This window comes from Mugil cephalus, chromosome 11 (genome assembly GCF_022458985.1).
Source record: "Mugil cephalus isolate CIBA_MC_2020 chromosome 11, CIBA_Mcephalus_1.1, whole genome shotgun sequence".
NCBI lineage: Eukaryota > Metazoa > Chordata > Actinopteri > Mugiliformes > Mugilidae > Mugil > Mugil cephalus.
This window is the reverse complement of record NC_061780.1, coordinates 8,803,532-8,825,222: the sequence shown is the minus strand read 5'-3', so window position 1 is coordinate 8,825,222 and position 21,691 is coordinate 8,803,532. Positions and strand designations below refer to the sequence as shown.

At 41.6% G+C, this 21,691-nt stretch overlaps 3 protein-coding genes across 3 annotated transcripts; 2 read left to right on the top strand and 1 right to left on the bottom strand.

Annotated features, from left to right (window-relative positions):
- The first annotated feature begins 1,134 nt into the window (after positions 1-1,134).
- Positions 1,135-5,688, top strand: dap3 (death associated protein 3). Its single transcript, XM_047599914.1, has 13 exons — positions 1,135-1,303; positions 1,476-1,517; positions 1,666-1,779; positions 2,055-2,156; positions 2,286-2,394; positions 2,484-2,576; positions 2,659-2,789; positions 3,252-3,332; positions 4,015-4,179; positions 4,271-4,330; positions 4,419-4,508; positions 5,237-5,354; positions 5,450-5,688. Exons 2-13 carry the CDS (start codon positions 1,479-1,481, stop codon positions 5,533-5,535), a joined length of 1,188 nt encoding a protein of 395 aa, XP_047455870.1. The 5' UTR covers positions 1,135-1,303; positions 1,476-1,478; the 3' UTR covers positions 5,536-5,688.
- A 1,018-nt stretch (positions 5,689-6,706) lies between these two features.
- Positions 6,707-13,439, top strand: gba (glucosidase, beta, acid). Its single transcript, XM_047599913.1, has 12 exons — positions 6,707-6,836; positions 6,998-7,072; positions 7,157-7,348; positions 7,448-7,594; positions 10,424-10,557; positions 10,632-10,804; positions 10,899-10,988; positions 11,092-11,239; positions 11,771-11,995; positions 12,401-12,564; positions 12,641-12,757; positions 12,829-13,439. The coding sequence occupies exons 1-12, from the start codon at positions 6,818-6,820 to the stop codon at positions 12,932-12,934; spliced, it is 1,590 nt and encodes a 529-aa protein (XP_047455869.1). The 5' UTR covers positions 6,707-6,817; the 3' UTR covers positions 12,935-13,439.
- Positions 13,440-13,496: 57 nt separating this feature from the next.
- On the bottom strand, positions 13,497-20,142 carry rnf115a (ring finger protein 115a). Its single transcript, XM_047599915.1, has 9 exons — positions 19,963-20,142; positions 17,563-17,621; positions 17,259-17,313; positions 16,677-16,960; positions 16,452-16,520; positions 16,292-16,364; positions 16,117-16,210; positions 15,160-15,275; positions 13,497-14,671 (listed from the first exon to the last, which is right to left on the bottom strand). Exons 1-9 carry the CDS (start codon positions 20,038-20,040, stop codon positions 14,552-14,554), a joined length of 948 nt encoding a protein of 315 aa, XP_047455871.1. The 5' UTR covers positions 20,041-20,142; the 3' UTR covers positions 13,497-14,551.
- Between the last annotated feature and the right edge of the window lie 1,549 nt (positions 20,143-21,691).

The window sequence follows — 21,691 nt, the reverse complement described above, 5'->3', positions numbered from 1 at the left end:
AGCTTGTTCCCAAGTTATTACTTTCCACTTTATTTTCTTTGAGTATGTGCAACTGTCACATGCACCACAAGTTTGTTCATTAATATGCATGATGAGAGCTCTATAATATACTGTACATTTCATGGACCAATCTACTGACAACTCAATGAGAAGAACATTAATTATTGCAACAAAAGTTAAACCATCCATCCAATTGCCATCCACTGAAGTTATCACAGTGCTAGTGCTACGTAAATTATTCTGTTGTGACAAATGTTTGACTCTTTCATATTTATCTATTTTAACAAAGGACACTGTACATTATTAACATCAGCATTTAAAATAATAATAATAATTAAAATGCTCATGCACCGTAGTTAGCAATGTTGCTATTTTTCATCTGCTGTCCTCTGACAGGTGTGTGCAGAGCCTTTCAATGACAAGTAAACAAAACAATAAAAATCACATTTGGTGATAACACAGAAGTTAATATTACGAACTACTAGCATGTTGTGTTGTTCTTTTCAAAGACATTTTAATTGCTACAAGCTGAACTTGCCCCTGGGGGCCATTTTTGAATAGCACAGTGGTTAAATAACTTAAGACTGCAATATTTATTTCCCACATGTAGGTACATTTGCACACAGTAGCTACTGGAGCCGAAGGGTGCATGTAATAAAAAATATAAGCGGTTACCAGGTATCTTTTTGAGTAATGTGAAGCAAATTCAGACAAAATTATAATAACACATGAATGGAAGCATTAATTAAAGCATTTAACAAAAGCATTAAAGTGTTGATGACATGACAATAATATTATACTATTCCTTAAGCTTTACAAAGGAGCACACTAACAGTCTGATTAATGTCCCTGCAGCTACAACAAAGCTGTAGGTTTGATTTAGGCCATACATTTCACAGTAGCTACTGTTGTTGATTTAAAATATAAAAGTTTGAACACATTCTGACAAACGGGCTATATTTAGCGCTTTTGAAAGCTCTGTATTTGTTCCATGTCATTTATGTTGTGGAGAACATTTCCACTGTACATTTAAAACCTAAGTCCAAGTGTAGTCCAAATGAGCCAAAGTCTGACAAACTCCATTTTCCTCGTTTGTTGTCGCCTGTCTTCTGCGACCTGATTGGCTAAATCTCGTGTTTACGTCACTTCCTTCTCTGCTCAGCATGATGGCGGTGTCCATGACGGACCTGGCACATTGACTTCGCCCTGACGTTTACAGTTTATAGTCCCCATAATTTAAAGTCGGGACGTTTTTTTCAGTAGATGACAGATATCAGTCAACCTTTATTGGACTAAATCGCAGGTGACCAGCTTTTAAACTCGCGTATTGTTAATGCTAATGCCGTATTACATATGTGCAGAGTGCCGCAGCTAGCCCTTAGCTAACTGTTTATGCAAGGTTACCAGACGGTGCTGTGCATTTACACATATTCTTCTCGTTTGATGTCTGAATTATAACTGTATTCTACTTTCAGATCATGGCTCTTCACAGACTGTCCTTCAGGCTACGGCAAACGGTAAGATCATCAGTGTTTTATAGGTTTAAGGGCTACTGGGGAAGCTACACACTTAAAACCTAGGCAGCATATTCACAATGACAACTTCTCACATGCTCGAGCTGCTTTAGATGTTTTCATGCAGAACTGTCGTGGCAAAATGTTGCAGGTAACCCATGCAAGGTCCCTTCATACCAGTGTATGTGGGCAGCAGCAGGAGGCTCTGGCTACAGAGTCAGAATCTGAGCCCTTCTCAGTCTTCAGAACACAGGAGACTGATCCGGTAAGAAAAGTTGGATTTGATGATATTCAGACACCTAATTCTGTGCTTTTGTTTGTTTGGGAATGGGCCAGCAAATAGATACAACCTTCTCATAGTAGACACAGGAAATTTGTTTGTTATTTGTCTCAGATCAATCTTAAAGTTAGAATTTAGAACATCTAGTGGTTAGAAAAGTGGTGTGGTCATTGTTTTGAGTCCCTCTATGGCTGAGGTGCTTGTTCCCATCGTCATCATTGACCTCTGTATTTTTATGATGTTCATCTGTCTCTTTCTAGGCATGTCATTCAGAGAAACATATCGGACAGTACTACACTCTGCCATCAGCGCACATTAGTCGTGCGTTCCCTCACGGCCTCCCACGGCGCTTCCAACAACAGGCAAGTCCCTCTTTAGAAGTATAAGAGCATAATGAAACACACAAGGCTCGGCAACAGATTACGGCATTTGTTTTTAAATAAGAAAATGTGTAGCACTCTGTGGATATAAATTCTTACTCCTGGTTTTAGGTGAAGACATTCAATGAAGCCTGCATCATGGTGAGGCAGCCAGCTCTGGAGGCCATGTCCTACCTGAAGAAAACGGACTTCAGCCAGCCTGCTCTGCGATATTTATTCTGTATCCTTCAAAGCAGACAGTTAGTAACAGAAAAATGAACACATTCTTCTTCCGAAGAAATCCTGTGTTGTCCTTATAGCAACACTCAGACGGGACGAAGGGCAGTGGGAAGACGATGTCTCTCTGTCACACAGTCCACTTCTGCTACACACAGGGATGGCTGGTGCTGCACATCCCTGATGGTGAGACAAGCGCAGTCTCACACATTTACAGTCTGACTTGCGTCCAACAGAATGGGTAAAGTATCCTCTGTGCCTCATACAGCTCACCTGTGGGTGAAGAACTGTAAGGAGCTGCTGCAATCATCCTTCAACCCCTCCCGATTTGACCAGCCGCTACAAGCGATGACATGGCTACGTAACTTCAGAATCACCAGTGAACCTTTCCTGTCAAAGGTATGCAGTAACCCTGATGAGTCTGAGTAGTATATATATATACACACACACACACACACACACACACATAAATACATATACATTCAGGTAAATTGTGTATTTACATATATGCTACATGATACATTGTGACCTGGGTACACAATATTTACATGATACTAGCACGTAATGCCAATAATAAGTTTATTAGAATAAGAATGCCTCATCTAACCACATCAATTAGAGTTGTTCAAAGAACCACTTTGAACATGTCAAAAATATATATATATTTGGATTTATGTTTTGAAGCATTTAAAGCCATACATCCTATCAATTATATCCTCAGATAAGTCTTTGTGTTACAGAAAGATTGTCCATGCATGCTTTCTGTTTTCCCTATGTGGAGAAGAATCACTGGAAACCTGGGAAGAACTCCAATAAAAAAAACATACAAAACACTTTGTGAATGTACTATTTTCTTCCCAGATAAAAACAAAGCAGCGCTATATATGGACAAAGAGAGAGTCCACAGAAGAAGGACGCCCACTAGGAGAGCTGGTGGATCACGTGAGTCCTCTCACACTACAGTTGAGCGGGAGCTATAATGTCTTGCTCCCGTCTCTTTAGCTTTCTTCCATTGAGTATTTATGTTTGATCGTCATGGTTTACCTCATCCTTTTCCCATAATCGGCTGCCTAATCTTTATTTCTGCCCGACTGATTCCCCTACAGGACTCATGAAGGTTTCATCTATCACCTTGCCCGTGAATGGTGACGATCAATAGCCGATAGAGCAGTGATGGATCAGCACAGTTTATTTGTACCACACGATATGACAAAGGCTGAAAACAGCAGTAGATTTAAGTGCAGCCTGCAGATTTCCCTCTTCCTGTCAGTCCTCGTGCTGCTATCGTGAAGTGTGGTTTACTTTCTGAGATAAGGCACTAGATTGTTGCGTTTGACTTTGCCAATAAAACTAGTTTGATCACTGCTGTGTTACTATGAACTTGTGGTGTAAGACATATTGATAAGCAGGCGTCTGACCACACTGTGTGGAAAGACCAGTTTTAGGTCACCTGTTTAGTCATCAGTGATAAAAAAGAAATGGAGAAATAAATTGCGCACAAAATTACTTTACTTCAGCATCTCACACTTTACCTAGTGTAATGTTTCTCCTGTTACAGTTTCATATTGTTGCTGTTTTATTGCTTTCCCTCATGGTCAGGCGTCTGACGTTTCCTTTGCCATAGGGTATATCTCGCGTGAAGAGCAGCAGTGATGTGGTGGGGGCGGTGATCAAGGAACTGAGACGGCAAACTGGGCAACCGGGGTCAGACTTTCGCCTGGCCGTGGCTGTGGATGGTGTCAATGCCCTGTGGGGGAATTCCACCATCAGGAAGGAGGATAAGAGTTTTGTGAGAGCACGCTCCTGTCATTCCTCGCGTTTGTCTTTATGCGTCTTCTTCGACTTGAAAGTCTTATGCGTCTCACTTTCTCTGTTATTAGGTGGATCCAGGAGAGCTCACTTTGATTCATAACCTGAGAAAGCTCATGAAGAACGACTGGGTGAGAGGAACAAATGCGTAGACGCGCAGTTATATGAGAATATTATTTTTCAGAAATGTTTATATGAACATTTTCTCTCTTGTCTCAGACTGGAGGCGCCATCATCGCCACTCTAGCTCAGACTGGGTCAATCCACACTTCAAAATCTGCCTACTTGCCTCAAGAGCTCCTTGGAGAGGTTAGAAGTCATTTTAATTGTACTTTATTATCCGTGCCTCTCAAGCCATGAAAGCATTGCTTCTAATGAACGACATTTCAGACTGAGCAAATTTTTTATTGGACGTGATCAACAAAATGGGCAGAATATCTGGCAGTGTTGCCAGGATGTGGATTTCTTGTGACGTTGGCCTTGAAAGCATTAGTCTCACTCTTTGTTTTGTGCATACAGGTCCTCCTGCTTCACTAAGTGGGCTATTTTCTACAGTGTAGAAGCGAATAAGCTGAATCCTCAGACGTTTCACTGCTGTCCCCATTCTGTCCACTGCATTCAGTTCATTTTCTGCTTTCAGTGTGCAGCGCTGTTTCTGATATTATTTATCACGGTGGTCACAGTCGTCAGATCAATTTACTAATGGACCAACAAATCCATCACCGTCAACCACCTCTTACACTTATACTGGACAATGATTGAATTATAACGCCCAAAGTGGGGTCGTATAACATTCAACTCATCCCACAGGATAAACAGTGTTTGCAATATTAATCGTTTAGATTTCTCACTGTGTGCAATTGGCTTCTCAGCGGCATAAATCATATTTAAAATATGTCTTCCCTCTGTGCATACAAGTGTTGAGCTCTGCATTTGTTTGAATACTGTCACAAGACCTTTAGTGTTTTCAAAAAAATGTTTTCATTTAGTTTTTCATATGAGACGTTCTGACTTCCTTTGTGCATTTGCCTCTTCAGAAGGGCTTTGACAGCATGGATCCGTTCATCCCCATGTCAGTGCCCATCTACAGCGAGAAGGAGTTTGAGAGCTGTTATCTCTACTACTTGGACCGCCACTGGCTGCAGCATCCTCAGAGTAATTGATGATGATGATGATGATGATGATGATGCTTTGCTGCTACATGTAAAGAAGGTAGTTTTACTAACTCTTTTTTTTTTTTTCCAAATCAGGCCACACGGAAGAAGGAAAGAAAGAGCTCATCTTTTTGACCAACAGGAATCCATCGATGTTGGAGAGAGTTTGTAGCTTCTTGTGAAGTCGCCTAAAGATTAAAATCACACGGAGACACACAAAAAATACCAGTGTACCCAAAATACATATACAGTTGTCCATGTCTATAATATGTGCCCCTGTGTAAATTATGATGCGTATGTGTAACTTTGATAATAAAAAGTGAAAGTTAAAAAAATACTGTTGACTTTCTCATTCTGAAAATAATGACATTTCAAGTTCACATCCACTTTTCTTCTTTCTAACATTGTTAATTTAATTCAGCTGCACATTTTCAGTGCTAAAAGTGTTTGATCTACCATCATACACATGCTGCCAAACTAGTGAATAGTTTTTATTTCCCCACAGCTGAGATTCTTTAAAATGTCTTCGATAAGGATGTCGAGGAAGAAGTATATTATTGGACCGTATGGAAATGTGTCTTGTGTGTTAAACGTATCCATTTGTATACACACACACAAAGTGGGGAGCTCAAGGGATTAGGTGCCTAGCTCAAGGGCACTTGAGCTCTTGATGTCGTGAGGAAACCACTGCTCACTTACTCCACCTTCATATATTGTTTTCTGTGAGTAGTTAGATTTGACCTGGTGACCCATAAATCTCATTCGAGATGATGCACCAGTTGAGCCGGTGTTTACAATCGTTACTGTTATTGGTAGCATCAATATTTTAATTTCACGTGAAATGTAGGAAAAATTGTAATAATTATTTCACAGATCCAGCTGTGTTCAGAATGTCTAAAAACATCCGATATTATCATAATATCCTAAAAAATAATTATAATAATATTAATAATAATAACTTGTTTGTTCTGGAGATGGAATGTGGAGAGAGCAATATAATCACCCCAGATGGGGCAATACAAACCCAGGCAAAGCAAACACAAAACAAATGATAATGTAAGAAGGTCCAAAGAAAAAAGGAATGGAAATGTGGGGCTGCTGTTTATAATAGCAGCCATAAATCAAAGAGGGATTTGATATTTTAATTCGACATATATTTAAGAAGAATTTTGTTTTATTAAAATATTTTACACAGTCGTATTTATTTCACTCAATCAGTTGTATTGAAAACAATGTAAAGGTCTTAGACTAGTCCAAGAGGACAATTCTTATTTTTCTTTTTTTATTATTAATATTCATTAGAAACTATTTGGCGGCGGTGCGACCCCTGAAGGCTGCTGCAGATAATTACATCGCTCTTCACGTGACCGGTTTTCAAAGTCACATGACTGACCAAAGGTAATGAGAAAGTGGGAGAAGATGCAGCGACAGATTGGACTAAATCAATGAGTCGACTTCCAGGACATGCCAGATCCTGGTCCAGGTCAGTGTATAATCGTTCATTCAATGCTCTGAATAACATGAAGGTGATTGTTTAATGTTTGTTTGTTTGTGTCAGCCGAGCAAACAGCTGACGCGTGGTTATTGCTGTTAAACTTCCTGATTGAGCCCACACGTCTAATTGGGATCTTCTTTTTCTTTCAGATAAAATGGCGCTTTCATTACCATCATGTGTCCTCCTGGTCCTTTTCATCTCAGCTGAAGTGATCTCCTCTACAGGTAACCAACCAAACGCACACATTGTTTACTTCCTCTGTTGCTGTGCAGGAGCCTCATGTTCCCATGATTTCCAACTCCTCACAGAAAGCAGCAAATGCATAGCCAGAAGCTTTGGCCAGAACTCTGTGGTCTGTGAGTGTAATTCAACCTACTGCGATGCTGTCGGCTCGGTCACCCTGCCTCCACTGGGCCAGTTTTCCTCCCACCTGTCCAGCATGGCGGGCAGCAGGCTGGAGGCCGACCAGGGTCAGGTCCAGGTGAAGAGCACTGGGGCAGGTGAGCGGAGGAGAAGCTGCTTTTTTTTTTTTTTTTTGGGCTTCCTGCTGTGTTTGAGCCGGGCAGACGACGTGTCCTCCGCTCATGTTTTTCTTTCAGGCCTCAGGCTGACTATCGTTCCCTACCAGAAGTACCAGAAGATCAGGGGATTTGGTGGAGCCATGACGGACGCTGCAGCCATCAACATACTCTCACTTTCAGCTGGCACACAGGAGCAGCTGCTGCGACAGTACTTCTCCAATGAAGGTAAGGTACACCTAATGATCAAAAGTACTCAGAACAGTTTTCAGAAAATCGTCCCTTCATATGCAGTAGTAACTTATTGTTTATTTAAATGGATAGTTTGTTCTTATCTTTACTCTTATAGTTCCTCTTATAGTCAGTGCTATTAGCCTACATTGCCCCATCAATATCAGTTAAAGGATATGGTTAAAGTTATTTCAGTTTGGATCTGTATTGACATGTTATAACACAGAAGTCACAGGAGTGGAATAGTCTGATCTTATGATTAAATTTCTATTTAACATTTTATTTACACCGTTGAGATCAAAGGTCTCTTTTACAAGGGTGGCCAAGTTTCAGCATAATATAATATCACAGAATTACATTACAAAGAATAACTCAGTTATAGCATATTCACACAGACTAACTGGACTCGACAGAATTCACCATCTCTTTAAACTTGTTCAGTGGTACCACATTTCTAAGTCTGAGGTTAGAGTGTAGGTTGCTCCATGGAGCATGTGCAGAAAACCTAAAAGCCGTCTTTCCTAATTCACTTTGTACTTTGAAACCACAAACTGCAGTATATTCTTAGAACAGGGACAGTATTTTCCATAGTACACCTTTAAAAGAGGAGATAAATATGCAGGAATCATGCCAAGAAGTAATTTGTAGATAAAAACATACCAATGACTAATGTGTATTCAAAGCGGCCCAGTTCACTTCTGAACGTAAAAGGTGAGTAAGAGTTCTACAGGTTGTGATGAATCTCAGAGCCCCAGGATACACACCGGATACAGGCTGTGAAGACGGTACAACACATCACCACAATCAACCTTTACTTGACCTTAAGACCCACTCTATTTCCCGGGTGGCAGATACAGTCAGTAATGACGTAATACAGAAAAATAAATGGTAATGCAAGAAAAGGTAGTTTCAAATATTTTTCAATATTACTAAAGTTAAAATTACCGTATTTTCCACACTATAGGCGCACCGGATTATAAGGCGCACCTTCAATGAATGGCCTATTTTAAAACTTTGTTCATATATAAGGCGCACCGCATTATAAGGCACACTGTCAGCTTTTGAGAAAATTGGAGGTTTTTAGGTGCGCCTTATAGTGCGGAAAATACGGTAGATAAAAACATACACAATAATACACTATACAAATGGATTTTTTTTTGGACAATTTTCAGGTCACAGCAACAGTCAATGATTTACTCCAACATAATAAAACATGCATGTTCACACATTTTAACCCTTGTATGGTCTTCACTTTTAGGACCCTCTGGTATCCCTCGGGTCAAATTGACCCGGGACACATTTGGGGTGTTAAAACAAGTGTAATATACATTTTCACTTCATAAACCATTAACATATATTGTCTTTATCTCAATTTCAAACAATTGAAATAACATACATGTTTAATGATTGCAATCAGTCTCCACTAGAACACAATTAACAATGGAAGCGTGACTACTCTTTTTGTCATAAGGTAAGCATTGTAGACAAGTATGACCTCTGGCTTACGGTCCACACTACTATTTATTGCTCCATCCCTGTGTAGAGTGCTCATGAGCACCACATTTTTTCCTTTTTTTTAGTATGTAAGATACCAGGGCAGTGTTGGCTGTGAACATGAAGTTGGTGGAATAGACTCGCATTTTCTTCCCAGTTTGAACCTCAGGTGGAAGCTCTGTCCTATTTTTCTGGACTCTTCCAACCATTGTCAGCTTTCTTTTGAGAAGCTCCTGTCCCAGGCTGTGCGATGTAAAAACATTGTCACGGGTGATGTTGTGGCCACTGAGGCCTTGTGACATATGTAGCACCACTCGTGTCCCCTGGTTTCTATCAGCAGCTCCTCCTTCCGGCTTCCCTGTATAAATTTGCATGTTCCATGCATAAGATGAAACAACATCACAGGCAGCCCAGATTGTGATGCCATACCTGGCTGGTTTTGAGGGCATATACTGCCTTGAAAGGGCAGCGGCCTCTAAACCTCACAAGCCGTTTGTCCAGTTACATTGGGCCCAGAGTTATAAAGACAGGGAAGCCAGTTCCCCCCGCCATCTAACAGGTCTTGATTCCCGGTTGTCTAATCTGAATACATGGAAGCTCTTCAGAGACATTTTGGCTCTAAAAATTGCTCTGTGTGCTGTATGTGTGTGTGTGTGTTTGTGTGTTTGTGTATGTGTGTGTGTGTCTGTGTGGGCATGTTTCTGTGTGTCTCTGTATGCGGGTCAAAATGACCCAAAGACCATATGAAGGATGGTAATGTGTGGGGTATAGTAGCATGTGTGCTATTTTGCTTTTGTTTCTTTATACATGTTTATCACCGAAAATAAGCTAAGGCCATTGAGCTTCAGGTAGAAAAAATGTGTACTTGAACCATTTTTCTTCTTGTAAAAATCTGAAACGGGTCAATTTGACCCGAATACCATACAAGGGTTGAGATACATCTCAATGTGCTGGTTTGTACATTGTCCTCATAAACAAGTAGTAAATATCATCACATGGATCCATATCATTAGTTACCCTGGGCTGGCTGTGTAATATAAAACATTATTATCATATTATCAAAGATATTTTCCTGAATAGTTAATAGATATAGCAGTATGACAGGTGTGTGCAGAATCATTGGGGAAAATATTCAAACTGATGCTTAAAGCAATTTACTACGTGTAAAACAAAAGCTTAGAAATTAATTATAATAGCATCATGTAAACATTAAGAAATAGCTGACAACGGTCTCATGATGCGATGATGTTATAACTGCAGAGTTTGTCCTCCAACAGTGCTGAATTACCCCCCCAGTGTTCGTTGTTATTCAGGATGTGTTCTGTGTGGCAGGTATCGGCTACAGCGTCGTGCGTGTCCCTATGGCCAGCTGTGACTTCTCCACCCGTCAGTACACGTACGCGGACACACCGGGAGACTACAACCTGGAAAATTTCACTCTGGCCTCCGAGGACATCAACATGAAGGTGTCCATCTTTGTTCTTGCACACCGACATGCCCATGACTCCGTCTCATCTCTCCTCTCGTCTCTTTGTCTCAGATCCCTCTCCTGCAGCGTGCCCAGGCCTTGTCTCCTCGGCCCCTGTCTCTGCTGGCCAGCGCCTGGAGCGCCCCCGCCTGGATGAAAACTAATGGGGAACTCATAGGAAAGGGCTCCCTCAAGGGCCAGCCAGGCGGCAAGGAACATAAAACATGGGCTCAGTACTATATCAGGTTAATTAAGTGACTTCGACCTAATGTGACATTATATGTTGGAAGAGCTTGATAGAAGAGAAATTCTGACGGGCTCTTTAATTTTTCCTCTCAGGTTCCTTGAGGAATATGCTAAGTATAACTTGACCTTCTGGGCCCTGACCACAGGAAATGAGCCCTCTGCAGGACGGATGACAAACTACAGGTCTCTTCTCACAAATGATTTTCCTCTGAATGAGACAATATTAGGCATCTGCGTGGTCTCTAAATGGTGCAGCGGACTAATAAGTGTCCTTGTCTCACTGCAGTTTTCAGGCTCTGGGCTTCACCCCTGAGGAGCAGAGGGACTGGGTGGCCCTGGACCTAGGCCCTGCTCTGCATGCCTCGTCATACCCGCACACACACGTCCTCGTGCTGGATGACAACCGCCTGCTGCTGCCCTACTGGGCTAAAGTGGTGAGTCCAAGGACAGAGGGATATTTGGAAAAGTCACTGACTTTATTTAACTTGCAGCCACGCTGCTGTCGCAGACGAGAGATCAGGACTTTCAACATAAATCAGTATAAGACGGACGATAACGCAGTTTAAAGTGTGCGTCCCGCTGTGGATGAATAAATAAAGGATGACCTTAATAACATAATAAAGATAACACTCAGTCAAGACTGAAAAAAAATTCTACAGAATTCATGACAAATTCAATACAAAAAAAGTTTGTATTTTCATACAGAATGTAATTTTACGTCTGTTTCGTAATTTTACGTCTGTTTCACAATTTTATTGGCCGAAGCATGAAGAAAACTGGTGGGGATAGTATGGCCTGTAATTATTTATTTATAAATAAGTATTAATGGGGTAATAAATCAGAATTTATTTAGAAATGTTTTCCAACAATTCCTGATATCAGCAATTATAAAACGTGTCCTAACCATGTAGCATGACATGATATTTGAAAAATGAGCTTTAATTGTAAGTGTTTTTTCCCTCCAGGTCCTCAATGATGTTCATGCAGCAAGATACATTCATGGCGTGGCAGTCCACTGGTACATGGACAGCTTTGTCCCAGCTGAGATAAGCCTGGGAACCACACATCACATCTACCCAGAGTATTACCTGTTCGGCACGGAGGCCTGCGCCGGCTGGAACCCGATAGACAGAGGGGTGAAGCTGGGAAGCTGGGACAGGGCAGAGGACTATGCACATGACATCATGAAGGTGAGATCATCTCATCTTCTCAGCGAGGGTCATGCTTGTTCAGTCAGGTCCGCTGTAACACAAGCGAGATCTGACGAGCCCTGAGCTGTTCTAGAAAGGTGAGTCACCTCCCTCCATGCTGCAGTGCAAGTTTACGCGTTGCACGGCGCTGCACATGCTCTCCAGAAACTGCCCGCAGGCCATCAAAGCAAGCTGGAACCGGTGTTGTGTTTCTTCTCTCTTCACTCTCTCTCTCTCAAGAGAAATTGGACTCCTTCCATTCTATCCATTTTGCATGACCCTGGACATGTTGAGAGTCATTTGTTTAGTAGATGTGCTGTGACGTTTTAACGCTAGGCACCCTTCACTCAACGAAACTTTCTAGTTTCAGACTGAACTAAACTGTGGGTGCTGTCTTTCTTCTAGGACTTAAATCATTATGTGGTGGGCTGGACCGACTGGAACCTGGCGTTGGACCAGACTGGTGGACCAAACTGGGTTAAAAACTTTGTAGACAGCCCAGTTATTGTGGATGCAAAGCGCGACGTCTTCTACAAGCAGCCGACTTTCTACAGCTTAGCCCACTTCAGGTGATTGTCCGACATGATAGTTCACCTGATCCCATCGATCCTCTTCCTCCTACTTACTTGACTCTTTTTTACACAGCAAGTTCTTGTGGGAGGGGTCTCAGAGAGTGGGGGTGTCTCCCAGTGTAGAGACGAACCTGGAATACACTGCCTTCATCAGGACAGACAGCTCAGTCGTCCTCATCGTACTGAACAGGTACTGTACGCTAAATCTGTTTCACCGCGTGTCAGCGAGAGGAAGATACTCAACTGCTTGTGTGTCCTCAGGTCGTCCTCAGAGATCCAGTTTGAAGTGTGGGACCCTGCTGTGGGTTACATCCCCGCCAAAGCTCCAGCTCGTTCACTGCTAACACTGTCTTGGAAGACACAGTGACACAAGTTCATTCATCGTGCGTTTGTCTTTCACTTGAACCACATCACAAGCATGTCTCTGCACATGTAAGAATCAAGAGCATTTCACCCCTGTACATTCTCATCACCGCAGAGGTTTTGAGAACTGTATCGGCCGTACTACTTCCATGCATTTTTATCAACCGCCCGAAATCTGATCTTCTTGGCTGTGATTTTCATTTAAAATACCGCGAAATAGCAGCTGAATTGAATGCTCACCAGAATAATCTGCGCTGCAGCGCATCCCTGGTGCCTTGATTTACAGCGAATAACGTTTACGGAATACACTGATCAGCCACAACATTAAAACCACTAACCGCTGCGTTCTGGGAAATCTGGGTCCCGGCGTTAATCTGCCCTTTGCTTTGAGACCCACCACCAATACCCAATGTATGCCATCCACTGACAGGCTGGTCTGTTTAGATTGATGATTACTGCTGTTGCTATTTAAGTTTCTAATTTTATAATAAAGAATATATTGTTTTAAAGTCTGCTCTTTTAATTACCTTCGCATGCAGAGAACAAAGTGGCACGTCTATCAGATATGTTTTTTGGTCAATTTATTAATACATCATAGACATTTTTTTCATATATATAATATACAGTTTGATAACCAGGTATTTCACATTTGCATTTCCATTCTCATTTTTTTTTTCTTTGCAAACCTTAAGTTGTTGGACTAAAATTATTTACATCAAAAAAGTGATAAAAATGTGAAACAGAGACAGCCATAAACAGGAATAAAATGACAGATGCCATCTGTTGATAATATATACACCAGGAGGAGTATGTCGAAATCTATTGCATCAGATAAGGGGGCAGAGCTCCGAAGATTTTAGTTTAATTCCCTTACTGGCAGAACTTTTATTTTCCAGATTTAGAAAAGTCCTGGAAGGTGGAAGGAATTGCATCCTTTCCTCTTAAAGTTCGAACGGATGTTTGTGGCCTTTAAACAGCAGTGACTCACCATGATTCCTATAAAATACTCCGTTCTTTATTTGGAATACACTACAGAGCGCGGACACACCAACATGAACACCTTTACAATGCAGTCCAATAAAACACTACCATAATATATCAACAGAATTCAATCAACACCTTCCTGACACAATCTGTACAGAAAAAGAACACCCTTCATAATCAGACCATTTATTCCAGGGGTAGAGGTGTTCATGCCACGTCCCGCTTCTGTCAATGCCAAGAGTGAAAGTATCCCCTACAGTCATCCTAACGGGGCTCAGTTGCAGGATTTAGCAAATCTTAGGATGAGTTAAGTGTGGCATTTCTCCACCATAGTGTTTTACAGCAGTGCATTTAAAGAAAGATGTACAAAGAGTTTGCCTGGGGGTGGAAGTAGAGAAAACAACGGATGAGCATCAGTCTAGGCTGGTTTGTTATTAGGTAAAAAAAGAAAAGAAAAGGATTAAGACGTTTGTATGGTTGCACGGTTGAGGATAAAGGCATTAAAACAAAAATACAAAAAGTCAGACTGAGATGGTTATGACTGCAAAAGAGATGAGCAGAGTGAGAAGCGTTTTGTCTTCCCAGTGCGGTGCTGGATGTAGGCGAAGGGAGCCGAGGGACGAGACAGGTGGGTGTCTCAGAAGGACCATCTCTCCTGTGTGCGGGGGTCCATAGAGAGGGAGGGGGACTCTGACGAGGGCTGGCTGCTGCTGTCTTCTCCGTTCAAACTCTTCCTACACACTGGACATGTGTCATGCTGTGTGGCCACAGAGCAAAACACACACATTAGCTTAGGGCAGTTCTCTCACGTCCCTTATTTTAGCCCTAATTTACATGATGCTCAGGCTGCTCGCTGGCTTGGAGTGCCCCTGATTGTTTCTGATCCGCCCAGTCAAATATATGTACCCAAAGGCTAACATTAAAGCAGAAGCTCAGTTTTCTGGTTTGTTACAGTGACTTGGATTTATCATTTAATTACGTTCAAGCTCCATACCAACTGTAACTAGCTTTTGAATGTACTGTGCAAAATGAAATATACTAAAAACAGCAAGCATGATAAAAAAAACTCCTTCCCACGTATGTTTTAAAGCACTATTTTACTATAATGCACTGCACAAAAAAAAAAACAGAGAAACCAGACCCTAGTTTCATGTTTATTCTGAACACACTCGTTTAGAATAGGAACAATTTAATCTACTGCATGATTTTATTCTAATTTTTTTTTTCCATGTTTGTTTTACTCACCATTTCCAGCCATGGTACTATACAGTCTGAATGAAAGAAGTGGTTACAGGGTAACTGTCTGACTGGCTCTCCGACTGCGAAGTCCTCTTTGCACACTGGACATTCCATACAGCAGTCTGCAGGAGAAAGTGGAAATGTGCTTTCAGTCATTTGTCTGATATCATTACCCTCACCTATGTGGTCATAAACATCATATACTTGAAGAGACATGCATCAGAACATCACAGCCTGGACTGTGTTTGCATTCTTGGACTTCACAGCAGGAAATTAAACCTAGGCTCAGACCCACATCTGAGGAATAAACATACAAATATTTAGGCCTAAAAAAAAGGGACATGGGATTTTCATTTGCTCCAGTGAGTTAGCTAACATCGGTCTTGCAAAGACTATGCTGCACAACTAACCACATAGTTACAGCCGAGCGGTAAGATATGACAATATACACAAAAGATGAAGTCAAGAAGAACTCATCTAAAACAGGAAACAAAACCAGTGGGAAGTGAAATGCCACCAAGACAAAAAAAAGCACCAAAACACGTAAACTCAAAGTAATTTATAGAAACAACTGTAGTTTCTCTAAAGGTTAATGTGAATTTCTTCCAAACAGACAGTTTCAGGTCCTCTCTGGTATAAACTTAATTTGATCACATGAAACCCCTGTATATGCATGTACAACTAAAAAGGAGGAATTTAATTTACGAAACTCTGCTATGACTAGTTAAGCTACAGTGGCTTCTGCGTGGGCACTATTGATTACTTTGTGAATGGTCAGCATACAGCAGGACCAGCGTTAAAGGGTCAACATGCTGCATCCGAATTTCCGTACTTCAAAATCAGACAGTTTTACAAAGAATAACTAATTACTTTACATATAATTCACAACCTCTGTTATAGCATTACTAAAATGTGCACTTTGAGGACATGGCAACAGAAACGAGGTGAGAGCAAGTGACTGACCTGCTTGTTCCTGAGAGATATTGACCGTTGGAAGAGAAGAGATCTTCTCTTTCTCTGCTGGAGGAGGTCCTGTGTTCTCCAGCTGACCTAGTAACTACATACGCACATTCGAACTTGTAAACCCAAGCGTAAAGTTGACAGGACCAGGTGAGAGGTTTTGTAAAGTCTGGTTTACCTGTGTTATCACAGCGTCTAACCCTCCCTGCCCCCACGCGTAATCCCCTGGGTTAGAGTGCAGCATCCCTGTCCTGCGACAGACACAGACAAACCAAACTGATGATTAAATTGCGTTTAATTAGAACGAACACTGTGATGCTACTGTGACGTCATATTACCACGACAGGGGAGGTGAGCCGGGGACTCCAGAGTTGGCAAAGAGACCGGCAAGAAACTGCTGTACAATCCTGACAAACAGAAAATGTGCAGCAGTTAATGTCATTGTCAAAAATAAGAACAGTATAGACTGAATGAGCAATGTAAGTGTCAGTACACAGGATGAGGTGAGAGCAAAGTGGACGGTAAGATTGAAGATGAGGCAGTGGAACCGGTCAGTTACTCACCCCTCCACAGCGGGTGAGCGATCTGGTCTACTGGTGCCTCTAGACCGGTATCTCCTCTGATTGTGCAGACGAGGCGGACGTCCAGGTCCCCAATGATCCCCCGCTCCTAGTAGGCCCCCCATTGGTCCTCCGAGGCCCGCTGGGACAGACCCCCCGATTGGTCCTCCTCCCAAGCCCCCCAGATCACCGAAACCTCCCAGGCGTGCTCGAGGGAGCCGAGGTTCTGAGTCGGCCGTGTCATGGTCTGTTGTGAAAGGCCGCTCCAGTAACAAGAGGTGCCATAGCTGAAGTCACGTAAGGTTCAGACAGAGGAGGAGTTTCGCAGAGGGCGGTAGGATAAGAGGGAAAGCGGGGATGCAGAAGCCGATTGGTGGAATGACGGAATAAAAAAGTCAATGGGAGAAGAAAAGAGGCCAATGTGAAAAAAAGAAAGAAATGGACAAGGGAAAGGTGAATCATAGAGATAGAGGGGATAGAGGGGAGAAAAAAAAAACATTAAATAAATACAAGTACAGAGTTATTTCTGTCACACCTCCTCATTTCATTCCTCTACTCCCCCAAACTCTTCAGACCAACTCATACCTCTGCAAACTGTGTGGCTGTGTCATCTATCCCGTTAGAGCCACCCTCTAGGAGACTGAGGGGAGCGGCACCCAAGGGGACAAAAGACACATTATTAGCAACACGCACTGAACCTTGTACACGTTCAGCTTTAGTGTCAACCTGGAACAAAACTACACAGTCAGCCTACAAGCTTCAACAGTGCAGCATCAGCATTTTCCGGCCCAGGTACCTGCTCCCGCTCCAGACCGACACTAACAGGCTTAAACATCATGTGTTGTCTGGAGTAGTGAAATAGATAGCGAGGATAATAAAAGTCTCTTACCTGGAGTCTTCTGTTACTTCCTCTATGAAACCTGAATCACATCTTGGACAGATATACTCCTGGAAAGAGTGAGTCACATAGAAGTCAAATGGTGCAGAAAAAAAGAAAAACTTTTTTTTTTGTATTTCCTACAACCCAAAGCAATTACTGAATCACTGTGTTATGGCAGCCCAAGTGTCCACAACCTCAACATTTCGTGTGGAAATCATGAAGCAGAGGAAAGCACTAAATTCTCACACCGGAGAAGTAGACGTCAGCGAAGATTTGAGAAGGATATCATTAAAATTTACTGAAGCAAATAACTGTCTAACTAGCAGTTTAATTTCCTGCCTACTCGGTAGTAAAATCATTTTGTTGTGTCGTGATTGTATTATATTATGATTATGTTATACAAAAAAAGGCAATTAAAATAATACCTAAATGAATAGTTGGGGTTTTGTTCTATATGTGTAAAGGATTTTACGCTTTATGATGTTATTCACGAGAAACCATTTGTGCCAAATGTGTCATATTTCTATCGTGAAAACATTTTTAAAATATGTATAACACCATTGTTTTTTTGAATGCATCCAAGGAGGCAGAGCTGGTCTGCCAACCACACCTAACGCGCGCCGTGCTAGAAAGCAGAATGAGGAAAACTCTGCCTGCGTTTGCCAGCTGCCAGCTTGTGAAGGAAAGATCATTCGTTGATCTCTGACAAAAAGGTCGGGCTTCTCCTCCATGAAAACAAGACTGAAGTCTGGGGGGGTCGTCATGTTATACACATACAGGGTTTTTGGGAGATTAACAGCGAAAGAAGTAGGTCAAACAAACAAAAACAAACAAAAATCTTTTTACATCACAGGCTATATGGAAATTCACAGCATAATAAAAGATGAATGCTTCTGACAAACTCGTCGTTTAGTTTGGTTTAAAAAAACAAACAAAAAAAAAAAAATGGCAGCCTGAGACCATTTACCATGGTCAGAATTGGTCAGGAAATGCTTCAGTAAGCAGAAAAACCTCATGTCAGATGTGTGTCGTTTGTTCCTGTCTGTTGTGTAAATGGATACAGGACTGAGAGAAGGCCCTACAGATATACTGTAGTAGTACGGGGTGATAATCTTGGGTGTTGCAGGCAGTTGGCTCAGTGAAGACATGCCAGAGGCCTGAGTGTGCATCAGACAAGCCACCCAATTTAGAGCCTGTGACAGTCTGAAAGTACCGTCAGCCGCACTATAAAATAACGCTTCCACTGACAATCTGGTGGAATCACTCGTATACACAGTGACTGACGACCACCAGAATACAATACACACAATATTTTGCCCAATCAGTGTTCACGAGCTGAGGCAGGTTAAGTACACATAATCTTTTTAGCACATTTTCATTTTTGACTCATCAATTTGTTGACAGAACTGAAAATTTCTCATAATTGCCCATCAAAGTTTCCTAAAATACAAGCTGACACATCCTCCACCGTCACATCCCCACAGGTATGATTCCATTTTTATGAATTGTTCTGACATGACAGCTGTAAAGTTGATTTGGGTACTCGGTTATATTTAGTGTGCCAGGTTAATCTTCTGACTAACCAATGGTTTAATAGATTAATCAGCTCTATTCATAACAACGCCACATAATTTAAGAAGTTATAGTAAGTAAAGCTCCTGAAGTTGCCATAAGCTGTGATATACAACTCTCCAAAACTACAACAAAGGTCTGTGCAAGGCGGCTGTAATGGAATGAGTTGTTTTGTATATTGAGTCTAATACATTGTAACAGTTTGGAGGGTTTCCAAACTAACCAGGATGTATATAAAAAAAAAATGTTTAGTAGAAGTCTGGCAAGATGAAGGTCATCTATTATATATTGAGGCTGTACTGGTCTAACTTCTAATTCAAAACTGAAACTAAACAGGTTGTGTTAAAGTATGTTCCTGAAAATTCCCCGACCGGCCCTGTCAACAGTGTGTTTTACCAGAAACAAAAGTTGGAATTTAAAACAGCCTCGTATCTGTGAACTCTGTCAACTAAGGTTGTGGCATTAAACTGAAATCTAATGATCCTTCTCTCATGTGTTCCTGTTGTTTTGGACAACAGACAACACAACATCCTCAAAACTGTCACAGCACACTTTAAAACGCAGGGCTCCGGCAAGACTGTCCTCGACATGCAAGTCTAACGAGACCTGTCGGTTGTTACTTTTAGTATCTGTGATTTCAATCATGATATTTGCGTGTGTCACGAGTTTATTCAGAGAGTTAACAACAACAAACGCCGCTAACTGCTAACAGGCTAGCTACGGTTTTAGCTTTAGCAGGCAAGCTAAAGAAACGTTTTTTTGCGCAAAGGCAGACTTGTCAGCCTCACGTATAACACAGCGGGATGTACTAGAAGCACGGGAACATATCTGGCTTACCGGGAGTTTGGGGTTTACTTCCCCCTTACAACAGTGACAGAAAAACCGATGCGGGGGAACAGCCGCAGCCTCCGCCATCTTCCCCAGACGAGCACAAACACACTGACGTCGTCGGTGGTGGTGGTGGTGTTGGTGGAGGGGTAGGAGGAGGAGGTGGAGGTGGTGGTGGTGGTGGTGGGGAGGGTGAGTCTCTCTGAGTGAAGACAGCGGTCCGCCTCCGGCCCAGCATGCACCGCGGCACCTCCTCCTCCTGGCACGAGTGATGGTCGATACCACCTACTTCCTGTCCGATCCGATAATGATCGAGATTCAGGCTGGTATCGGCGATAGCGATCCGACACCGATACTTTGTGCAAACACACTGTCCACTGAATCTTTTTAAAAAAAAAAAAAGAAAAACAGTGTATTTCAACTTTATAAAGAATATAAGACATCAGAGTGATTTATTTATTTATTTTAAGCTCAGATGTATATTGAGGTAGCGGCCTCATGTGCTATATAAATCACATCAAATCAAATCATACTTTATTTGTATAGCACCTTTCATGCAAACAGAAAATCCAACACAAAGTGCTTCACAAAAAAAACATAAAACATTACAAGAAACAAATCAAGAACAAACCCGCTCCCTCCCCACCCACACCCACACCCACAAACACACACACAACCATCACATACACACACACATTACACAGGCACACACACACTCACACTGTAAGAGCTGTTGAGACATGACAGGGCACTGAGGCTTAAGACAAGGAGGAAGCTACCTATGGGGGGCCCGTCCACGCAGAGGTGGGGTCCCAACCCCACAACTGAAGGGGTGCCACACAAAAGTCACCCCAACCTGGGCAGAGAGGCAGGCCCCACATGTAAGTGTGTGGGTGTCCATCCACCCAGGCCAAAGGGACCCAAGGGATAGTGCCCCAAGCGTGGCAGGGCCCCACAAGGACACACTGGAGAATCAAAAGACTAAAAACAGTGAGATGTGGTAGGAAAAAAAAATAAATAAAATAAATAAAAAAAAATAAATGAAATGAGTAAATAAATAAGTAAATGAAATAAAAAAATAAGTTACTTAAAACACTGTTTATCCAATACAAATATGTTATAAAAGTAAATAAGTAAGTACTAAGAAGAGTGGAGTAAAAGTATTAAAATGAGCCATGAAAAGCAGTAATGACACTAGTAAAAATATGTATGATAAAATATGATAAATAGAATTGAGAAGAATTAAATTAATAATGTGATAAAATAGTATTAAGGAGAAATAAAATCAGGAAAACGCCTGATTAAAAAGATGAGTCTTGAGCCTCTTTTTAAAAGTATCAACAGTCTATGTTGCCCTGAGATGCCAAGCTAATACAAAAACAGAGGACGTAATTATACAAAATATACAAAAAATAGTGATTCAAACACTAAAAAATAATAACTAAGATAATAAGCTCATTCAAATAAATTGGTGCTTGATTACTGACATCTATGAAAATGTTCTGACACTGTGCTTTCCTCTTCTGTCCTCCCCATCTTAAATGCCTCGTATTCTGTGTTAGGGTTTAACCTCAGGTGTTTCACTCGGTTTGTTGTGTTGCCATAACTCAATAATCTAGCTACTTTCCACTGTCGTTTCTGTTAATGATATACCAGACTTCAAATGACTGAAGCATCAAAAGTGTCGAGTACTTTAGCATACAGATCTGGTATCAGAAGTATCGACATTTCGGCATCG